This window comes from Astatotilapia calliptera, chromosome 3, assembly GCF_900246225.1.
Source record: "Astatotilapia calliptera chromosome 3, fAstCal1.2, whole genome shotgun sequence".
In the NCBI taxonomy this organism is placed as follows: domain Eukaryota; kingdom Metazoa; phylum Chordata; class Actinopteri; order Cichliformes; family Cichlidae; genus Astatotilapia; species Astatotilapia calliptera.
The window spans coordinates 6,864,039-6,886,761 of record NC_039304.1 but is presented as its reverse complement, the minus strand read 5'-3'; the positions used below and the strand labels follow the sequence as shown (position 1 = coordinate 6,886,761).

The window sequence follows — 22,723 nt, the reverse complement described above, 5'->3', positions numbered from 1 at the left end:
CTTTCACAGATCCTTCTGATGCAAGAACATAATAAGTCTACAGATTACTGATTACTGATTACTGTGTACTCAAGTTTTTTTGTGGTTTTGTGCGTCAAAGCAATGAGGTGACTACTGAATGTCAGATACTGGCCAAAAAGCCAAAGGCAGACTGCAAATGTGAAGCCGTCTCTAGGTAGAAAACAGGAGAAGGTATACAGCTCCGGCGTGATTCGCTCCTCTGGCTTGTGTGAGACAGGAAGCATTTTTGGGAGAGGCACAAATACACCGTGTTGCATCTTGTTGTTACTGCTGATTTTTAAATAGTTTGCATTGTTTATGTAAGTAGTGATAAAAAGTTGTGTATAAAACTTTGCTTTCAAAATTTGTACACAAGTTGTTGAAAGTCACAGTTTATGTTTGCATTTTAAGTTATGAAATGGATTCGTTAAATATGATTGTGGTCTTCACAGTACAAAAATGAAGGTTTCCAATCAGGTTTTATGTTTTTAAGACAAAATTTAAAAATTTCAGTCATTTAATAGGAGCCAGAGTAGAGTCGCTACTCCTCCACATCAAAAGGTGCCAGTTGAGGTGTTCGGGCATCTAATTAGGATGCATCCTGGCATCCTTGGGATTGTCATGCTGAAAAATGTGTCCGTTGCCAATCAGATGCTTTACAGATGGTAATGTATGATGGCTCAAAATCTGATGCTTGGTGTGGTTTTGGGGACCAGGCCGGGGTCATTTTGCTTACAAACCTTATGTTGCGTTCCAGTACCCCAAGACCGGGCCGTAACAGACATCTAGCAACATTAATCAACTCGAGATATTCTCCATGGATTAATCAATCACAGTGCTGCCCTCCACTTTGCAGCCTGTGCGTGGGCAAACCTGCCAGTGTTGCGAGCAGATTTTCACGTGACATCACATGTCACACGTTTGTAGCCTGTCAACCAGCCGTGCACTGCTCAGTTGGGATGAAACTGAGTGAACCATCGTGTCAGTTTTTACCACCATTGTAATGATACTGCAGTAAGTTTGTGGGGGAAAAAAACACAAACAAACACTAAAGTCTTGGTTTCCAGTTAACTTTTTCTACTCCCACAGTTAGGTCCATAAATATATGGACAGAGACAACTTTGCTTAATTTTGCTTCTGTACATCACCACAATGAATTTTGAATGAAACGACAGTTGAAGTGCAGACTGTCAGCTGTAATTCGATGGGTTGAACAAAAACACTAAAAACCTTTTTAGTCCCTTCATTTCAGTGGCTCAAAACTAACTGGACACATTAAATAAGTGAAAATAAAATGTTCATTTAAACACTTGGTTGAAAACCGTTTGCCGGCACCGACAGCCTGAAGTCTTGATCTCATGGACATCACCACATGCTGGGTTCTCCTCCTTTTTAATGCGCTGCCAGGCCTTTACAGCTGCTGTTTGTTTGTGGGCCTTTCTGTCTGCATTTTAGTCTTCAATAACAATACTCCAGCAGCTTCCTGTGCCTTAATGGCGGCTATAAATAAAACTACCGGTAAGTACAAGACGAGGTTATGGCACTGAGCAAAGCGACCATTGTGGTGGGTTACTGGGGGCTTAACCCGTCAGTCACTGTGTTCAACAATCAGCACTCGGGCTGATGCAGTCCTCCTGGTGCTCAGCACAACACTAACAATGCAATCAACTAGTCTCATTTTTCCCCCTCATTTAAATGAAATTAGTCACCAGAACATCCTGGTAACCACTTTGAATAGGAAGAATATTCTATAGTTTTGGTGCATTACAGAAGGTAAACAGGTTACAGTACACACAGCTGTTTGAGAGAAATATAAAACTGAAAAAAACAAAAAGCCAACCTACCTTATTGAGCTCTTCTATTCTCCGGATCAGGTAAGGGTTGCTGGAGGAGTTCTCAAAGTACACATAATCTGAAACAAAGAGTAGAGAATCAGCTTACAATGGATTACATGTCAGCCCACGTCCCTGTACTCATCAAGTAAAGAACTATAACAATATACTTTACAGCAGCGTAAACTTTTAAAAGTACTGACTGATTTTTATGTCACATGTTTATGCAGCAATACAAATGTTTTAATATTGAAGAACATTAAAACATTACTGTTGGCCACATGTCGGCAAAGTTATCTGACATTAGTGATGTTTGTACTTCATGTGCTTCAGGTTCTACTTGATGGCAAAGCCTTTACTTTAAAATATACGCCGTTCAACAGTTGACTTTAATCTTACAGATAATGTGACAATATTATGAATAATCCACAAACACAACAAGCTGTGAAGGCAGCCTGCTTTGCAGTCCTGAACATCACGGCACAAGCAGGATTCACTGCACTGTTAATGTTAGCTATGTTGTATTGCTGCCTCTGTTCGGTGGTGTCGAGCCGAGCTGACGGTTCACTCGTCAAGCTGAAAGAAAGATGCTTTAAGCAAACGAGTCACACATGTGTCCACTGTACCATCTGGAACTCTTCTTGTTTAGCACTCGTAATAACACAAACACTAAATCCTCCTTCTCTTGTGCTGTTTTGTAGCAGTGTGTACACCTGAGACTGTCACCTGTCTGTCCGTCTTGCACACCAGCACCAGCTGGCTGGCATTGCTATATTAATACTGCAAATGTCACTTTTATGTCACATAAAAACACAGATATCACTGTGGGCCAAAGGACAACTCTAGTGTAATTCCAAAACCTTCGACTTCACTTCACCCAAACTGTCCACCTATGATTTCTAGCTGCCCACCCCTAACACAGCAGGGCAACTCCTGCCAGTAAGTCACAACTGAATAAACTTGTGAGTTCATGCAACTAACAGTTGTGTGGATGTATTGAAATAGATTTAGTGGTAATGAATGGTGTCATCGGTAGACGTACGCAGGCCTTTAAGTACATATAACACTTCATGTAAACATATGTAGCTTGTGAAATAGAATAAAGAACTTCTAAGAATACATGTTGGTTATGACTTGCCCCACTGAAGAGTACACACAGGACATGGTGGTAGTTTCCTAAAGGGCGAAGCAGCGGCAAAAACACGTGTGGCTCAAGCTCCAGGAAATATGTGCAGCTTTGTTTGTGAACCATCTCATGAACAATCACCACTTTCTTTATTCAATGCAAAATTGTTGGGTTCCAGTATTGTTCTGCCATTAAAGATAAAATAATGACCTTTTTCCATTATAAATGCTCTCAGTGCTAATCTTGATTATTAGCTTGAGTGAATTTTAGGAGTGCCAATAAAACTCGCTTGGTTGAGCAGGGGGCCGTTATACTGAGCAGCAAATGCTCACAGCTTTTTGAGAAACAAGCTACAAACTGACATTTTACCCAACAACATTTTGTAATTGAGAAGCAATTTTACGTCCTGATAGTATAATGTTGTTTCCAATTAGAAGCAAATAATATTAATACTCCTCAAAATCTTAAGTTTCATTGGAGGGACCAAAACTACTTTGGTCTAACACAGCTCAAATATTTCACAAGCATGCTGCACACAGAAATGTGTGACAGTGTCAAGCCTCTGTGTTTCTAGTTCAGTCATAAGCTCTTCATAGTCTATTATGCAAACCACAAGTAACCCTTCTTACAGTGAGCGCTTCATTTTAGACTTCAGCTGGGTGGCTACAGCACTGAAATCAATGAGGCTCTGGCAGGAACAGATCAACTGAAATACAGTTTTATAAAGCAGGATTGTAGCTGCTGGTTTTATAATACTAGGTCAGACTCTGGCTCTGATGTTGGTCATGTCTATGTTTAAGAGGCATCTGGAAACCCCATCTAAAAAGGTCAAGTGGTCAGCCAGGACTAGCCAGCAGTCTGCAGTGTAACCAACATTCAAACCATATATCCTATTAACATTGCTTAAATCACTGACACCAATTCAGACAAGAAGGAAACCGAACAAAGTCAGGAGAAAGCAGCTCTGTCAGCAGCTCTTCAGTCCCTGCAGTTCAAACCAGCAGAGTCACAGACGAGTCTTCACTATACGACCAGGCTGATAACAACTACATTAACTTCTGCAGCAGAAAATAAAACCAGCATCAACACTTAAAACACCAAGTGAAGCCTGTGCCAGTGAAGTGGCACGACTGCACTACAGATAACGTATTACACAACTTGTTCCACAAGTCGACTGAGGAGTAACTGAAAGTAGGATGTCACCGTAACTGATACAATACAATACAGTTTAATGTCAAAATTCTCAGAATGCGAGATAACGATCCTGGCTTCTTTTTTTTACCACAGTGACTATAGGCAGTGGATGTACTGAGCACGCAAATGTTCTGGAACTGACAGTGGCAGCATACGTGTGCTACTCTATCCTTAGATGCTAAAGAAGGGCTGCTGCAGTAGGTCTGCACTGACTTAAATAAAGACAGTAATCCTGAAATACACGCTACATTTTCATGAGACAGCCGTCTTTGCTGCTGTTGTGACTGTAGCCTATGCTCCACAGGCTACAGTGTTTGGTGAAAGGTAGGTGAATGCTTACGTTAACATCATGTAATTAACATTATGGTATGGTAGTTAGTAGGGTACTTGGCAACCAGGCTGTCCTGTCAACAAAACATCCACATTTTAAATACTGCCATACCTCAGGGATTTAAAATGACTTTTTGATTAAAATGTCTTACGTTAGGGATGTTGCTACCAACTGATTCCCTAATTGACTAAACAAGTGGGAAAAAGAAGACGAACCAACTATTATAGCACTCAGAAACACTCAGAAATCAAGTTAAATTTGAGAACTGTTTAATAATCACATTCTTCAGTAATGAATCACACCGCTTAAATGTGCATCACTTCGCATCGTGCATTATGAACATTACACATTATCCTCCGAACAACCAAACAGAAAAACATTTAAAAAAAAACATGTTACATATGATATGAAAACATGTTACTACAAAAGATCTTAACATACTAATAAAATATCATAAACAGCATCTGAAAAACTAATAAACTGTTACTGAAAAGTGTGTGAACCACAGCTCACTCCTTTCGATGTGGAGAAGCAGCAACTGAACTCCTAGCCCCGACTGAATGACTGAACTCCTCACCCTAGCGCTAAGAAGAAGCCCAGTGAGATGATGTTCCCAGCTGCTGAGAACAATGCTAAATATTCTCTCTGTCATGACTCTGCCATCACGGAAAGAACTTACAACAATAATGGGCAGAGAAATGTATTTATGCCATCTCTGTCATAAATTTTCATATTAATTTACTGAGGTCAGAAGAGTCCCAGATGGAGCTCTTTGATTTTTGCAGGGTTTCTCTGAACACTGGCGGTCTGACCCTGGGGTCATTGCACGAGTTTATTCACTAAATGTATGAGTCCCACAGTGTTAGATCCACTTCAGAGACAGTTTCAAGAGTTGTTTTACGGCCTTGACCAGAGTAAATGGACGTGGACAAATATTGACAGCTTAGGTAAACAGCAGACTGAGAGTCTACACTCACTACAGATGAACGCTGGTGAGAGTTGTTAGTCCTACAGCGGCCAACGTTTCTAGGACTTTGCACTGGAGTTGAGAAGGCTAAGAAAACAGAATTTACAGACGTTGAGCGGTGACATTTTGTTTAACATAACACTGTTGCAAGGTTGAGTTTATGCACCAATTTACAAAAACAGGGGAATAAACTGACTACATATTAAGCAATATTGACTATGGGCTCAGAATAGCAGCACAACCTGAGCAACACGAGCTTTACAAATAACAGATTTTTAATCATTTAGCATTCATCATACCACTAACGACAGGCACAGTGTTTCACTGTATCTTTTGATGTGATTATTAACAGCAGTGTTGCTTTTCATCAAACTCCATCTGGTCCTCCCACAAGCAGGGACAGAGACCCCCGGGACGATATCAGTGGGTTTCTGATGAAACGTCAAAAGCAGAGATGGGGAAGAAAGGACTGCGACAGGGAGAGGATTTCTTGCTCTACTTAGCTCAATGGTGGGAAGCTCGAAAAGAGAGACATCATCTCCTTGTTCACAGCGAGAAAAAAAAAATACCACCAAATTACATAACACTGGGTCAGACAGCAAAAGGGGATAAGCGCTCATGTGCTCAACATGACGGATTCTAGATCTAGAGACAAAATGTCAGCAGGGGTTATTTTTTCATACTAAAGCCGTCCATCACTTCCTACTGCCCAGTTTGAGGGGAGACGATGCTCTTACACTGAGGCAGTGATCACCCAGGTAAGATATGCTCAAATTTAAAGTTCATTTCAGTCTCAGCTCAATGTACCATTTTACCTCAAACGCACTGCAGTCAAAGGAGAGCTGGTTCTGTGTTCGGGTAATATGTAAACGCGTGGGCAGAGGATCTAAATTAAAGTGATGTGTGTTGAGGCAGCCATGAGCGTATGCTGTGGACATTTGCAGCTGGAGTGGTGCTGACTGTCAGGTGCTTGAGGGTGAATAAGGAGGAGGAAGCCCTTTGACTAATCTCTGGAGAAGATAATGATCTTATGCAGGCTGAACACTGTGTGCTTCAGGAGGACTGGTGATGTAGGAACCAGCACCGGCCTGCTCTTACCAAAAAATGATTCAGAAATATGAACTTGATGGAAACAAAATTGTAACTGATGTACATATCATAAAATGCATTTGTTTCTGCGTTACATACCAAAGAGTTTAAAGTATGTCACAGTGCAGGATACTTGAAAAGGCCCCAGAATGAGTTTAAGCCAACTGTGAAGTCAGCATTACCCTGTTGCCTCAGCAAAATTTCTACTGATTACTGCAGAAAATAAGCTTCATGCAAAACGACCTTTTTAGCAAGAAAAAAGAGATAATGCAACTTTTAGTGATGTGCTTCATTAAGCATTAAAGTAAATGCTGAAAGAGGCATACACAAAACACTTTAAAATTTACATAAAAAGAGGCTGATGTTTGCTGCACAGCAGCAGTGGCGCTAATGTTTGGGCTACTGCAGCTATACCAGTGTGAACGAGCTCAAAGACCAAATGACAACAGAAAATGTTGATGAAAACTTCTGCTGAAGAGCCTGTGTGGATAGTTTGTCTGTTTCCAGTCTGACAGAGCAGCAGAAGAGCATATGCTGCAAACTGCAGCCCACCCCCTGGCTACAAGGATTTTCTCTGAGCAAGCTCTTTCCCAGCTACAGAGTGTGCCGACACAGAACAGGTGTTTAACACTTCACTGCCACATCAGCTCCATATATGAACCTCACTGCCCTGTGTGCGTGTGCCGTACAGCTTTTGAGAATGTACTATTTGTATTAATGTCTACATTATTCATTTAAAGCTGACCAAATTATTTAATTTTCCATTTGGTTTGTTTTCTATTGTAACACTTGAACACACTTTATAATAACCTTAGTAAGATACTTCCATATTTGCTGCCCTTTCCTGGTTTCCTGGTATGCCTAATAATTCCCTGACAACCTCCCTCTGTAGAAGCCACCGTTCTAATACCAATGAACTACTTTCCATTTAAGATAAACAATTTGGACTTCTTCTTTTTTTTAATAAAAATTGCTGAATTTTAGCATTTACGTTCAAATACGGGGAAGAGACGCACGGTGAGGCAGGAGCAAGCTGAGCCTCACCTTGGATTTCCCAATCCCTCACAACCTGTTCCCTGTAACGCAATGAGAGCGAATCAATGTCTCTCTGTCGCCAATCAGATGCTTCAAACACTTTCAATATATGCAGGCTAAAATTAAAGAGAAGCTGCCCGAGGCCATGTTTACCCACAGGTACGCACACAAGCTGAACCTGGTGCTGTTGCAGAGTGCGTGCCCGTGTCACATGCACTTTATTAAACCAGCAGAGGGACGTTTCAGTAGCGGATGGTGGATGATCAAGTGCCGTTTACCCAGACCATAAATCTGCACCAAAACTGACCTGCACGCATCATTGCATTTTATTATGGAAAATCCTGACCGCTGGAATAATGACACGCTGATGATGGCAGCAGGATACGATCAGTTTCTCCTCCTGGGATGTGAGTGCGTTTTCAATGGAACTGACGCGTTTTTCAGAGTGATGCAAAACGAGGTGCTCTCACGCACGTGCACGACACCGCTGCTGCTCTCGAGCGCAGGAGGCTGGCGTCTGATAGTTTCTATGACTGATTTGAGTAGAAATGTGGTGCACTTGGCCTGACAGGAAGTGGAAACAGAGTCAGACAGGTGATCAGAGATGAACAGAGACAAGCGCTCCGTTTAATTTTGGACAACAGTGATCAAATGAAGGCCAGGTTTGATCATTTCCTTGGTTTGGTCGATTGCGCAAAATTGGGTGAAATATCATATCTTGATAAGGTGAACCTACAGAGCCTGTCAAAATGCGCCAAGCTGTTGGACTTTGTGAGACTTGAGGCGGATCTCATCGGACTGTATAGCTCACAAACAATGAGAAATGAATGTAAATCTCCTAGACGGCTTCTCAACTTTTTAGCCCACAAGGATCTCATTCAGCTGTTCCTGAGGCAACACAGTTGCTTCAGCTGGTCATTCTCAGCACTGAAAAGAAATAAGACGTACAGTTGGGGCAGGACTGTTCCTCCCTGGCAGTGATCTCCACTGAGGTGGACTTTTAAAGTTGAAACAAGACGAGGAGGACTTCTACAAAAGGAACGAACATTTTTGTCAGGAAGGATCAGCGCAGGGACTCCATTTATAAAAATATGACCACAATAACTTTGTTTTTTAATGTTTGTCACATGGGGTACAGTTAGTATGTGTAAAGAATGCTGATATGAGATATGAAACATAACCCATTAACTGCTGCCGATGAAATGGGAGAGAGGACTGGCTCAATTCAAGGCAGCAGCAGCAGCTGGTGGTGGTGGAAGAAAACTAAATGAATGTTAAAAAAAGAAAAAGAAATTCATGTTACGAAATGCTACTGCCAACAAGTCTGAAGCAACACTGACAACCGTTTCATAAAATAAAAATAACATCAAATGGCCATAAGAGCAGCAGTTGCGTGGCAGGACAGTGGTAACTGCCTCAGACAACTGGAGTGGAAGCAGGAAGTTGCCCATACGAGCTGCCGGTGCCACGAATTGAGCCAGCCCTTGCTGTCAAATGATGAATAATCTATTCTGTTGGGTTCATATATTTCTAAATCTGATTCTGATGAAGGCAGTGCCTCACCAGCCCTGAACCTCATTGCACATCATCTCTCCTTCAAGCTCGGGTCCTCTTACAGAGCCCTGGGAGTTTGAGGGTCCTGCGCAGTGTCTACGCTGTTCCTAGGACTGCACTCTTCTGGACAGAGATCTCAGATGTTGTTCCTGGGATCTGCTGGAGCCACTCGCCTAGCTGCGGGGTCACTGCACTGAGTGCTACAATTACCACTGGGACCACTGTTTTCTTGTCTCATCCTGGACTGTGGTACTGACACTCATTAGTCCCCGACCTCCTTCCTTTCGCTTGGCAGTCTCAGAGTGCTGGACTTGGGGTGAAACCCTCCATGCATGGTCAGGAGATTCCTCATCTTGACGTCAGTGGCTTCCATCTCCTCCTTTAGCCAGCTTATTATCCCAGCAGGGTACCTGATCACAGGCAGGGTGTAGGAGTTGATAGCACAGATCTTGTTTTTACTGTTTAGCTGACTCCTCAGGACTTTCCTGACCCTCTGCAGGTATTTGGTGGTTACAGCTTTCCTAGCGACCTCTTCATGGTTCCAATTTGCCAGTGGGATCTCCAGGTACTTGTAGCTGTCCTCTATGTCTGCAATGTTGCCTTCTTATAGTTTGATTCCCTCAGGTCTGACTACCTTCCCTCTCTTTGCTATCATCCCACCTCACTTCTCCAGTCTGAATGACTGGAGACGCAACGACCTTATTCACTGTTCATGAATCCATGTCCTTCAGCCACATGCTGAGGAAAGCAAAGTTCTGACATACAAAAAGCTGAAGTGAAACAAAAACAATGAAAAGTGTCACTGCAACCACCGTTAGTGCTTTTATTACTCCATTCTCCCGTTTCCTGTAAACTTTGCTCCCTTCTCTATTCCACTTGTCAACATTCAGTAATTCCAATCCAGATTGTGTATGTGAACAGATACACGTGGGACCATAAAACCAGCGTAATACAGAGACAGACAACCATTCACAGCTACGGCCAGTTTAGAATCACCGAGTGGGTAACTCGTGCCTGAAGAGAACCCACACACAAAGGCCCCAGCTGGCTCGATCAATTCACCAGATGCAAAATATTATAAAGCCTCAGTGACATGAAAAACGGAACTTTGTAGTTTTTAAATACAACTGTACAGGTGTTTATTTTTACCCTATAATTGATTTAAAATACACATAATGATGCATTTAATAGTCTTTGCTAATGAAAAATCCTGTTCCTGGGTTTATGGCTCATTGATGCAGCACTATGTGGCATCACACTATGGCCTTTATTTCCCTGCACAAACTTGATCTAGCAAGGTGGCTGGGACAGGTCCAGCAGCTCTTCCAACCCCTCTACAGTCCAACCACAAAGTGATGGAAGCACATTTCTCAATGTGTAAGATACTTAACTTAATCTTAATCTTGAACTTAAACTTAATCTTTGTTCACAATATTTACCACTGAATTTTCTGACAATTTTCCATATAACCCTTTATCAATAATTCTCTTTAGCTAATGCATGACTAGTGCCAAGCTTTGTCTTCTGATGCTTTATCTCTTCTATAAATTCCAATAATTAGCTCCAAACAATAGGTTTCTCTAGGAACCCACCTTACAAAATGACTACAATTTCCTAGCTGATGTTTCTAAATTGACTGTCCTTCCACATAGCGCTATGTTGCTCTCAACAAAAATGAAACCCTGCACACCTCTGCACAAATAGTAGCTACAATAGCAGGGATCCTAAAGCCGAAACGTGACTGAGGTCAGTCATACACACAGAGCACGGAGTGCGGGTTAGTGATAAGAAGTTAATGGGGGGGAAAACAAAAAACACTTTAACTGTTCAAGCATTAAGCGCAGAAATATGCAGCATGTTTTGCAGAGCATAGTTTAATCGCTATGACCTAAATACCCCACACACTCGTGAGACTGCGATTAGCCTTCCCCCCCACTCAAGATTTTCAGGGAACCCGTAGCTAGCACCGTCTCCGAGGCTTAGCACTGAAAAGGTTGCACAATCAATACTGAAGCCCAGAATCAACTGTCCTGATGATCCGACTGGAAAACTAACAGTAGAGAACAGCAGCTTGCTTTGTATGAACCATAGTTTAGTTTCTTTTCTGACGCCTGCAAAGCAACCTCCAATGAACTGCATCTTATAAATGCCTGCCTGCCACTGGTGTCGCGGGGGGCTGCGAAAGATGATATTAATGACTAATTACCTGATTAATACCACCGACATACCAGTTTCCTTTGCAGCCATGTAGCACTGATGAAACATTTTTAACAAACGAGAACTTAACGAGTTATTACCACTCAACTTGGTACAAATTCAGTCGTTCACTTGCAGGTGTTCCAATATAACTGTTCACAGTCTGTAAACTAAATTCTTAACACAATTTTAACTGAGCTCGGATAGCACCGCTACTACGCCAAGCTAACAGGACTTAGCAGCCAGAATTAGCACATCTAGTGATATGGCGGAGGCGATAATGAAATTAACCTACCAGCCTGACACAGCTAGCAGAGCGGTGTTAGCAAGCCATCACAGACGTCACCAAATTTAGCTAGATGCTTACTTCTCAACCGCCAGCAGCTAATGCTAACTAGCATTGTGTTCATTTTGAGGACGTTATCAAATCTATAGACTACACGTCAGAGAATTGGACAATTTACTGTTATTTCGCTTATCCATAACCAACACATATGTTTGGATCTCCTGGATCCAGCTGGCTGGATGGATTTGTATAAATACAAACTTTCAGAACCGGTTCATGCTGTGCGACGGCCGCCCTGTGGTACGGTACTATGATGGCGTGAACTAACTGGGATATAACACAGATCTGTTCTAAAAGTTGAACTTTAAAACAAATATACACTGATCAATGTATGGTATTATTACAGTCCGAACACAGAAGCAGCTATACTTGGCTACAGCTGTGTGGAAACCAAATCAATGTGAAGTTATTTACGTCTGTCTGTAAGCTAAGTCATACTACATTGTTTCGGCAGATCTGACTGTCTTGATGAAAGCCCGGAGTCGCGCAGCGTACGCTAGCGTTAGCTAGCTGCTAACAGCAGAGACAGCTAGCGGCTAGTTAGCCAGCTCCCAGTAGAAGCGAACAATCACGTTGAAGGGGTGTCTTAAAAATGTAAACCATTCCTTACCTCCCACTCGGTACATGTTGGCCGCCATTCTCTCGTAACCTTTATCAGAAGCAGTCCCAGGGTATTCCCCGCTTGGGTAGAAACAGGTCGATGGGAGTCTATTTTATTCCTTCATTTATCGTCAACACCCCCGCCGCGAAACAAAGCCGGCTCTGGGTACAACAAGAGAGCAGTGGCGGGTAAAAAGTTGAAAGTTTCCGTTGGCGACGCTCCGGCAATTATCTCCAAAAATAGAAGTTTTTATTTTCTCTCTCTGGCGACCTTCCTCTCCTCTTCTTCACTCACTTATTCACATACAGCTAGCCTGTCTCTTACTCCACTCTTCCTCCCATCCTCCGCTCCCAGCTTCATCCTCCTCTTCTTCACCTCCGCTCAGTTCAGCGCGCGCGCGCACACACACAGACACACACACACACAGCCCCCCCTCCCTCCCTCGTGTACAAATCGTCAACTTCGGATTTTGTCGACAATCACCGACGTCTCACAGTCAACTTGTTCACCGGCGCTGGTTTAGTGACACGGACGGCCTGTTTATGAAAAGTACGACATGCTAAACTTACTTTACTGCTTGTAGCTTACAAAGTGTCTCAAGATGCTTACCGGAAACAAACGCTTATTTACAAGATGTACACACAAACACAGGCTTTAATATCGCAAATTCAGAGAATATACAGACGAGTCAGTGTAATGATGGCAGCAAATATGCCCCAAATAGGTCAAATTCTGAACGGACGGAAGCTGTTAAAAATGAGATACAAGTATAAAAAACAGTTTAAAAATAGAGTGAAAAAGCACTAATGTATGTGTTTTTCTTGTACGGGCTGCTGGTAGTGCAATAGATGGCAGTGTTGGAGAGCATATCAGTTTACTGAAGTATCACACCTAAAGGCAGTTAATGATTCAATTCATTTTATTCGATTAATTTTATATTTTCCACCTTAAACCATGTACCTTTAACTGCCTCCCAACAGGAGGGCACCGCAGACTTTACTGCCATCTTCAGTGAAAACACATTTGCTGAGACTTCAGTCCTAGGTGTTCTCACCTGAGACCTGTTATTTAGGAAAGCACTCACAGGTTCTGGAGTGGCACTGCCCACTAGTGACACTTCACACACAACACACCTCGGAGTCTTCTCTCATTTATTTGGAGCTGAGCTGATACGACATCACAGTATTGCCGACGTACATTTAAATACATAAAAAACTGCACTAAAGTAATCATTTTCAAGTGTACTGATCTACTGTTAGACAAATGAATGAATACGAGATGCTGAGTTGATTTTAATGGGACAGGCCTGTCACAGTCTAAGCATATAAAAAGTTGAGATGTTAACCAAACCTTGTTTAAAACATGTATAAAATCACGTGCACGGGCAGTGCAGCACTGTTCTGCACCAGCAAACAAGAACGGTTCTCACCACATACACAACAGAATGACAAGGATTCTGTCTTATGGGAAACATCACACACACTGTCCAGTTTCACAAGGATTTAAAGCATAACATTAACATGGATGTTCCTCCCGAAGAGGATGTTCTGCCTGAAACTAGCAGCAGTGTCAGTCCAGAGGACAGAACGAGCCCATAACTCACTTCGATGCCTCTGCGGCTGTAAGAAAACAGCCCGCTTTCCCTCACTCTTACAAGCAGCCGTCTCCTTAGCTGGTTGCAGGTTCTGGAGAGCTGGTAGAGGTGGATGAGGCCGAGGCCAGTCTTTCACGGCTGTTACCCACCCCCCCTCCAATCACCTTCCACTGAAGGATGCAAGTGTCCTTCCCGCCAATGGAGAGCAGGTGAGAGTCACTGTGAGTGAAGCAGACGTTGGTGACGTGGCTGCCGTGGCCCTCGTACTTGTGGCTCGGTGCCTGAAGAGAAAAGAAGCAGGTCCACTTCGGATCAGAGCAGAGGAAGGCCCATCATATCCCACTTACTCCTCCCCCCTCATTGTCTTTCCAGAGTAGGATAAACACCTTTCTACAAGATTCCTACTGTTAATGCTGAATCTGAATGTCCCACAACTCTAGTGACTCTTAAAGCTGGCTGACTTTTACCATTTGATTCTTATTTAAATAAGAAAATAGTTACCTTGAGTTTAGGACAGGGGTACTGGAACAGATGAACCTTACAGAAATCATCAGCCACAGCCACCATCTTCTCGTTGTGAGAGCGACACAGCGCGTTGATGTCTGTGCCGTCAGAGCCTTCCAGCCACACACCTGAACACCACAGTACCACACTCATCAGTCTGATTGCATAAAAGAACCCCATGAAGTTAATGCAATACTAAAGGAGGATAACAGCATTTTGGAGTTTCTCACCCATCACATGGAAGCCTAGCACACAGGTATAAGAGGCCCATTCTCTGTCTTTGCTCTCAAAGCGGTTCCTAAGCAGCTTACATCCTGCTGCTATGTCCCCTGTTAAAACACAGAGTCACTAAGCTGAAGAATGTACTGCATGGCATTCCTATAACAGCACTGAAAGCACAGTGCTGGATGTTCACTTACAGTAAAGGATCTCATAGTCGCCTGAATTTGACATGATGTACTTCCCATCTTTGGACCAGTCCAGGTGAGTGATGAAGCTGGAGTGGCCCTGATCCAACAGATAAGCAGACAGAGTGTCACTCACATTAGCTAAAGAAAGCAAGCTTTTATTGTGCATTTCCTTCACCATCAGAAAACTCCATAATAATTAATCTCCGTGTTTGCAAGCTCCATACCACACATTGCATATGAAAGATTTCCAGGTCATTAAAAGTGAAGTTAATGTTCAAGTGCATTTAAACGGCATTCTTTCTAATAGCTAGCATGAGTATAATAATAACAAATTACAATAGTCCAGCCTAAAAGTAACAAATACATGAACTATTCTTAACAGATGTCAGATAGCATACTGCTAAGATTTTCAGGGCCGAGTACAATAACCTCAGTTTGATCTGAATTTACAAGCAGAAAGTTAAAGACAAAGACCTGCATGGCCTCTAAGACATTCCTGCAGTTTAATCATTGGTGTGTGTTATCTGGCTTCATGGACAGATAGAGCTGGGTGTCATCTGCATAGCAGTGAAAATGTATGCTATGTCTTCTAATGATGCTGCCTAAGGGAAGCATGTATAATGTAAACAGAATTGGTCCTAGCACTGAACCCTGTGGAACTCCATAATTAACCTCAGTGTGTGAAGAGGACTCTCCATTTACATGCACAAACTGGAGTCTATTAGATAGATATGATACAAACAATTACAAGAGGCGTGTAAGACTGCGACTCTGCTTCCTGGTCCCATCTCTGCATAGTCACATTTTGGGGGGTTTAATAAATTTGTCCAGATTTCTAGAAATGAGAGCTGCTCCATCCAAAGTGGACGTCGTCTCTCCTAACAAGACCAGGTTTTCCTGGAAAGCTTCCCAATTATCTATAAAGCCCACGTCGTTTTTTGGACAGCCACTAATTTAAGCATGGGGCTAAACACGTCACTCCTGGTCCGATTGGGGAGGGGACCAGAGAAAACTACAGCGTCCGACATTGCTTTGGCAAAGTTACACACCCATTTAATATTAATGTTAGTGACCTCTGACTGATGTAACCGGGGACCTTTACTGCCAACATGAACTATAATTTTATGGGATTTGCCCTTTCAGCCAGCAGTTTCACTACAGGGGCCGGTGCCTTTAGTTTCACATGTCTTATAAATGAATCGCTGATAACCAGACTCTGTTTCTCGGTGGGTGTATGGCCGAGTGGGGAAAAACCAGTAGAGACATGGACAGGTTTGTAGTGTCATCAATAAAAGAACCTGAACAGGATCACATTCAGGGGTAGGTTAGCTAACAGGAAGTTAGCTGTTCTGACTGGAGAAGTACATCACTGCACCAACCCTCAGCAGCAAGATTAATGCTTGAGAGTTAACAAAGGTAACGGTCATTCTACGGACCAGTGTGATGTGTAATAATATGTGGACGACAATGAAACTCTGTACACAAAATTTATTGACAAGAAGGAAACTACAGCACCAGAGCTGGCTCATATTGGATGGAGATGTGCTGCGCTGTTAACCAAGAAGAAAAAACCCAAGTGAAATAAAATAATTTAAAGTTTAACTCACGTTACATTTTCCAAAGCGGGTGTAACGCCTGCCACTCTCTGTCACACTGTAGATGTAGATGAAGTTGTCATGTGATCCTACAGCTAGGAAGCTGCCATCTGAAAAACAGACTCACAGAGTCAAAGAGGATCCCCACTGTGAAACTTTGCTACATCCCACCCTGTGAACAACAGTTTTAAGCTTTAACTCAAAGTTTGCTGCATGTTTTTTGTGTGAAGAAGGTCCACATGGTTGGATGTGAGCACCACCCTAATCTGTCACATCTACAGTTAATATAGGAGGAGGAGTTACTGACTGACCTGGTGAATATCTCATGACAGACAGCTGCTCATTCCCATCAGTGGATTCAGAAACGACCTCCCTGGTCAGCAGGTCAAGGACCATCCACCTGTCGGTGTTACAGGGGGTGGAGGAGGAGACAGGTGGAGAGTCAGAGAAAAGAACAGACTGGAATGCTCATGGCTAAATTCTCCATCTTTTCTTCTTCTTTTGCTGTACAGGAAGCCACAGATCAATTCTTTCTTTTAGTTTGTAGCAAAAGTTTCGTTATGTGTTGTTTGTGCCTTTATATTTCTGCGGGTTTGTCGTATGATTAATAAAGAAGTGTATCCATACTGATGCAGTCCCGATCAAAGGTTTAAGATCACTTGAAAAATGGTTAAAAAAAACAAACATATTTTGCACAGTTGGATCTTAACAAGTTCCCATGTCGAGCTTCAACATGCAACAAGAAGAAATGGGAGTGAGACAACACACTTTGGTGAGCATGTAGTTTATTAAAAACAACATTAAACTGAAACAGGCTGTTTTACAGTTTAGTTTAAGACCACACCTACAAAAATACCTGTAAAGCCCCCAAAACACAAATCAGAGTTCCAAACGTGAACTCAGGAACGTTTCTCTGAGTGGTGAAGACGGCCGCACGAAGCGATCTACTGTCTGGGACTGTCGTTCATTTTTGGAAACTTCCCTTACTATCCATCCCCAAAGGTTCTCAACTGGACTTAGATCAGAGCACATGCAGGACGGTCCAAAAGAGTGATGTTATTCTCCTGGAAGAGGTCCCTTGTCCTTCATGGCGTTGTGTACTGTAGCGCTGTCCTGTTCAAACACCCAGTTGTTACCACCCGTTACCACCCCACTCAGTAATGAGGACGCTCTCTGCAACATCTGGACAGAGCCAGGAGCTGTTTGACGCCCCTGCACCTCCTGAAGCTCCGTTGTTCCACTGAAGGAAAAAGCACCTTAGACCATTATGGCGCCCCCTCCACTGTGGCGCGTAGATAGCATCTCAGTCGGGATCTGCTTGTCATGCTGGTAACGTTGGAAACCATCAGGACCATCAAGGTTACATTTTTGTTCTCATCAGAGAATTCTTCCACCTTTCAATGTCCCATGCTTGGTGCTCTCCTGCAAAGTCCAAACAGTCGCTGTGGCGTCTGATGGTTACGGGCTGCAGTCGGCACCAGTAACGCCCTTAATTTGGGTCGAGGATCGTCCAGTGTTTTGGTGAACAGCCAACTGGATCCTCTGGCTCAGTGCTGGTGACGTTTCTTGGGGTCTTCCATTTGACTTTTTTCTTCCATTACCCTCAGGATCATTTAAGAAATTCCACCTATCTGTGTCCGGCCTCAGCAGTGATGGCGCTCTGCTTATGCAGTTCAACAACCCGACTACGTTCAAAACACGAACGTCTTTTTGCCTTTGCCATCAGAACATCCTGACAGTGTGACAGAAAATGAGAATGAATCCACACTTCTGCACAGATTTGGCCTTTTAAAGGCACGTGGTCCTAAACCTTTGATCAGCTGTAAAACAACCTGTCTCACTTTAAGCGCTGTTTTCAGTAAACTGCACGCTCAGCAAAATGATTACCTATTAATCCATATCCTCAATAACTTACTAACCATTTTCAACATTGCTGTACAATCACTCCACACACTGGGCACCACAACATTAAAGAGCCACAGAGTGTTGATGGGTCACAGTCCAGCTGTCCGGCTGTAGAGTCGATGAAGATCGGGCTTCTTTGACGGTGCTTTGAGGGGAGTCGTTGGATTGTCATGAAGCATAACGAGGAAATCAAGTTTATGGTTTATGAAATGTTGTTTCAAACTGATTTTCTCTGTCGAAGATGTGTTTTAGATCGACTGCAGTATTGGTGATAAACAAATGCTTTCAAGTCCAGTTTGGTATCCAGAATTGGAAAAATGTATTCCATCTCTTTTTTTAAATGTTTTTCTTGATAACAAAGACAGATCCAGTCAACTAAAATGATCTGATGCTGATTTGTTTTCAGCAACTGGGTTCAGCCATGTGCAGCCTCCCCTCACTGCCATGTGTCATGATCAACAGTATGCAAAACAGCAATCACCCAGCTTTATACCAGCTGCTTTGGTAGTGACAATCAACAACTGTGCAGCTTCACGAAACTTTTAGCATGCTTTATGGTCATCATTCGCCAGTATACGCCTTGCTTTCACAGTCATAATCAATACAGGTGGTGGAACTCTTTATGTTAATAGAGGCTACCAACGACTTCTGCCCTGTACCAAACACAAAGACACCAAGCTTCTCTCCTTACTTTTGTTTTTTGGTCATTTTGCCTCTGTAGACCAATCATTGGATATTACATGAAACAATCAAGATGTGACTGAATTGCAAACTGCCAGGTGAGCTTGTTCCCATTATTTCTAATTAAATGGATAAAGATGTGGAGTTGGATCCAAGACTTAAACTGTGGTAGAGGCACTCTCAGTGTCAGGCCCCAAAACACAAATGGTAAATGGCCTGTATTTGTATAGCGCTTTTACTAGTCCCCCCTAGGGACCCCCAAGTGCTTTACACACCCAGTCATCCACCCATTCACACACACATTCACACACTAGTGGAGGCAAGCTACAGTAGCCACAGCTGCCCTGAGGCAGACTGACAGAAACGAGGCTGCCATATCGCACCATCGGTCAGGTGAAGTGTCTCGCCCAAGGACACAACGACCGAGACTGTCCGAGCCGGGGCTCAAACCGGCAACCTTCCGATTACAAGACGAACACCCAACTCTTGAGCCACGATCGCCCCACACACAAGTTGATCAAAGAAAACCCCTTTATAACACTGAAGAATGCAGGTGTATTACTGTCAAAATCTACAATCAAGAGATGCTTTTATGATCTGAAATACAGAGTTTACAACAAGGTGCAACCCACTGGTTGAACCTAAGAACACCAAGACCAGAGTAGATTTTCCCAGACAACATCTAAAAGAGTCGACGCAGCTCTGGAACAAAACTGTTTGGACAGATGAATCCAAAATAAAGTTGTGACAGAATAAAAAATCATCCAGGCGAGTAAATCCCAAACGGTTGATTCTGTTCATCTGGATGTTTTCAGTGGGAGAAACGTTTCATCATCATCCAGGTGACTCCTTCAGTCTCAGCTGACTGCAGGTTTCCAATCTTATAAACAGGACATTTGCACAATGACTGAAACCAGCACCACTGAAGGAACAATGGGCTGGGAGGTCAATTGTCATGACCGTTGATCAGTGGCCGTGAGTCCCATTCACAGAGAGTTGGGGAATGGCTGCAATCACAGCATGTAAGATGGTGACAGACGTACCCTTAGAGTTAAAGACAAAGAAACTTGTTTCTTCAACAGTCAATCACCTGATGTAACCCAACAAAACAGGCTTTTTATTTAATGAAGAGCAACAAACGGCAGTAATACTTCTGTTAAACCCCCTAAATTAAAGCTGGAAGTCTGCATTTCAATCACATCTTCACTGTTTTGATTTTAAATCCATTGTGGTGAAAATTCTCCAAAAAGTTTCAATATCTAAAGCTTGTGGGTGTAAGAGTACACTGAAATGTTTGCTGAGTTTATTTGATTTTTCAGCGTTTAGCTCAGATATACAACTGCTGCTGCTTTGACTTACCGTCCTGTACTGAGGCCGACTGACACCACCGATCCATTGGGGCAAAAACCAGCACACAGGCCGTACTCCTGCCAGAGACACAGGAAAGAATTCAGAATTATGGAGTAAACTTCCCTGTAAAAGATCTCGAATAGAAATGAACAAAGCACTCAAAGAATGAAGGTTGGAACTCAGGAATCTCACCTCGAGGGTGATGCACCAGTCCAGCTTGTGTTCCTCGGTGTTCCACAAACACACCTGCCTGTCATGGCCACAGGTGAGGAAGATGTTCTGGGAGGGGTGAGTGGCCAGCCCCCACATCTCATCTACATGGCCCTGTGAAACACACACAGACACACAAAGGAATACAAATGAAAGCAACAAGTGTACAGGTGTTGCAGTTTAACAGCATATTTGAGAGTAATTTTAAAATTCCATTATTTATCTAATAATGAATTTTAATCCATTATTAGAGGCCAGAAGAGGACTCGAATAATGGATTAGAGGCCTACTAGGTACAATACTACTAACACAGTAAAACTGTTTCTCAGCATTATTGACGGGTCTTTGCCCTACCTTACAATATAAAGTGCCTTGAGGTAACTGTTGTTGTGATTTGGCGCACTATATTAAAAATACATAAATATAAATGCCCTAAAACATTTAAATGTCTGACCTCTGAGAGCAGTTTCTAGGTACAGACCTGATATCTGATGCACAGCTTCTCATATACACGACAATAGCTGAACGTGCACACACATTAATGCTTGAACATGGTTTCACATATATACACATATATCTTCTGAAAGGACACAGACATGTCTTTAATTTTTTCAGTGTGTTTAAAATTGTGAAACTTCCGTCATCTGAATGCTCGACACGTGTGAGGTGAAGCAGAAGCAGTAACAGATGTTGGGTTAGCTTCAACATTGATCAGCTGTCATACATGCCCTGGCTATGGGGAGAGGTGAGGGCTGGTTAAATGCAGGGAGAAGTAGATGAACCACGATGTCCCAGGAGCCTGACATCAAGAGCCAGAGAGGTAGAAGAGCACCAGCTGCTAGCGTTATGGGCAATTGTGGCCAATGCCCCAAAATAAGCCAATTCAATAACCCAGAAGGCGCTCGTCTCTCCACTTCACCCTTCACATGGAAAGCAGCAGCAAAGGCCTGGGCCAACAGCCACTTCAGCTCAGGGACTGTCATAAAACTGCATTTGCTGCAGTGAAGTGGTGTCTGTGACACCATTACAGAGCTGCAGCAGTTTTCAGTTAACCAGCTTTTCACAACAATTCAGCCCAGGCAGTCAGTAACTGATGCTCATCAGCACTGCTGAGAATACAAACAAAGAAGAAGAAGAGTTATCTGTGCTTCCATCCAAGCAAAGCTGAAGTAAAAAGACATCAAACAATATCAGTTTGATATTAGACACCGCAGCTCCTTGGTTAAAACTAACCAACTAGTAACCAAGGTCGCTTTTCAGAATAAAACGATACTAAAGTGAGATTACATGTGACCCAACACCTGACCAATCTATGTGTCGTATGTCTGCTGCTGTGTTACAGTGCTGCAGACAGGCTGCTCTGCAGGACAAACCTCTAATGACGTCATTTTCCTAACTATTCCGATTGCTTAACTGTGCATCAGGTGATAGTAGCAAATACATCCAGTCTGTGAAAGACTTGGAAGATGCTTATATTAAATGTTTAAGCTGTCTATAAATCATATATCAGACAAAAGTATAAAATGCACGTTTTATCTTTTGGTACTAAAATTCTCAGCAAGCATCTACAGACCTGACAGCACTGATGCCTGTGAGGTCGTTAGCTTACCTGCACTATGGCCACAAAGCCGTCTGAGAAGGTTCCTCTGAGGATGGCATTTCGAGTCGTACCAACTAACAGTTCCTCTTCGTCCATGGCTGCGATAGTGCGGACCGCCCCGAACTTTTCTGGAATCTGAACAAATGCCTTAATGAGTCTCTCCACCAGCTGTGACACACACACACACACACACACACACACACACACACACACACACACACACACACACACACACACACACACACACACACACACACACACAGCTGTAGTTCACCTCACACTCTCTTTCAGGTGCCAAATCAGCGCTCCAGCGGATTATTTTACGGTCCTTCCCTCCTCCACTGAGCAGGCCTCCGCCCTGTAGAGTGCACAGGGTGAACACGCTGCCTTCGTGTGCTTTGGTCTGTCGCATGATCTGGTAGGTTTCTGTGGGAAGTCACGACACCAAAAATTCATTTAACCTGTAAAATCTGGTGTGAAAAGTGTTTGCCCCCTTCCTGATCTCCCATTTTTTGTATGTTTGTCACACTTAAAAGTTTCAGATCATCAAACACACTTAAATATTAGACAAACGTAACAGAAGTTTCATTGTCGTGATGTTTG

General features: G+C 42.9%; 2 protein-coding genes across 3 annotated transcripts in view; both read right to left on the bottom strand.

The window, feature by feature from the left end:
• Positions 1–12,678, bottom strand: part of mta2 (metastasis associated 1 family, member 2) — a 32,440-nt gene extending 19,762 nt beyond the window's left edge. The window contains exons 1-2 of the mRNA XM_026161171.1: positions 12,281–12,678; positions 1,845–1,912 (exon numbers count right to left, since the gene is read on the bottom strand). Coding sequence (XP_026016956.1) covers positions 1,845–1,912; positions 12,281–12,308 — 96 coding nt within the window. The 5' untranslated portion in view covers positions 12,309–12,678. The remainder of the gene's footprint in view (positions 1–1,844; positions 1,913–12,280) is intronic.
• Positions 12,679–13,172: 494 nt separating this feature from the next.
• eml3 (EMAP like 3) overlaps positions 13,173–22,723 on the bottom strand; it is a 33,027-nt gene continuing 23,476 nt past the window's right edge. For both annotated transcript variants that reach the window (XM_026161162.1, XM_026161164.1), the window contains 10 exons: positions 22,395–22,546; positions 22,130–22,255; positions 20,503–20,634; positions 20,320–20,387; positions 16,686–16,774; positions 16,387–16,484; positions 14,789–14,876; positions 14,600–14,698; positions 14,367–14,497; positions 13,173–14,146 (listed from right to left, as the gene is read on the bottom strand). In XM_026161162.1, the coding sequence (XP_026016947.1) occupies positions 13,940–14,146; positions 14,367–14,497; positions 14,600–14,698; positions 14,789–14,876; positions 16,387–16,484; positions 16,686–16,774; positions 20,320–20,387; positions 20,503–20,634; positions 22,130–22,255; positions 22,395–22,546 (1,190 nt within the window). In that variant the 3' untranslated portion in view covers positions 13,173–13,939. The remainder of the gene's footprint in view (positions 14,147–14,366; positions 14,498–14,599; positions 14,699–14,788; positions 14,877–16,386; positions 16,485–16,685; positions 16,775–20,319; positions 20,388–20,502; positions 20,635–22,129; positions 22,256–22,394; positions 22,547–22,723) is intronic.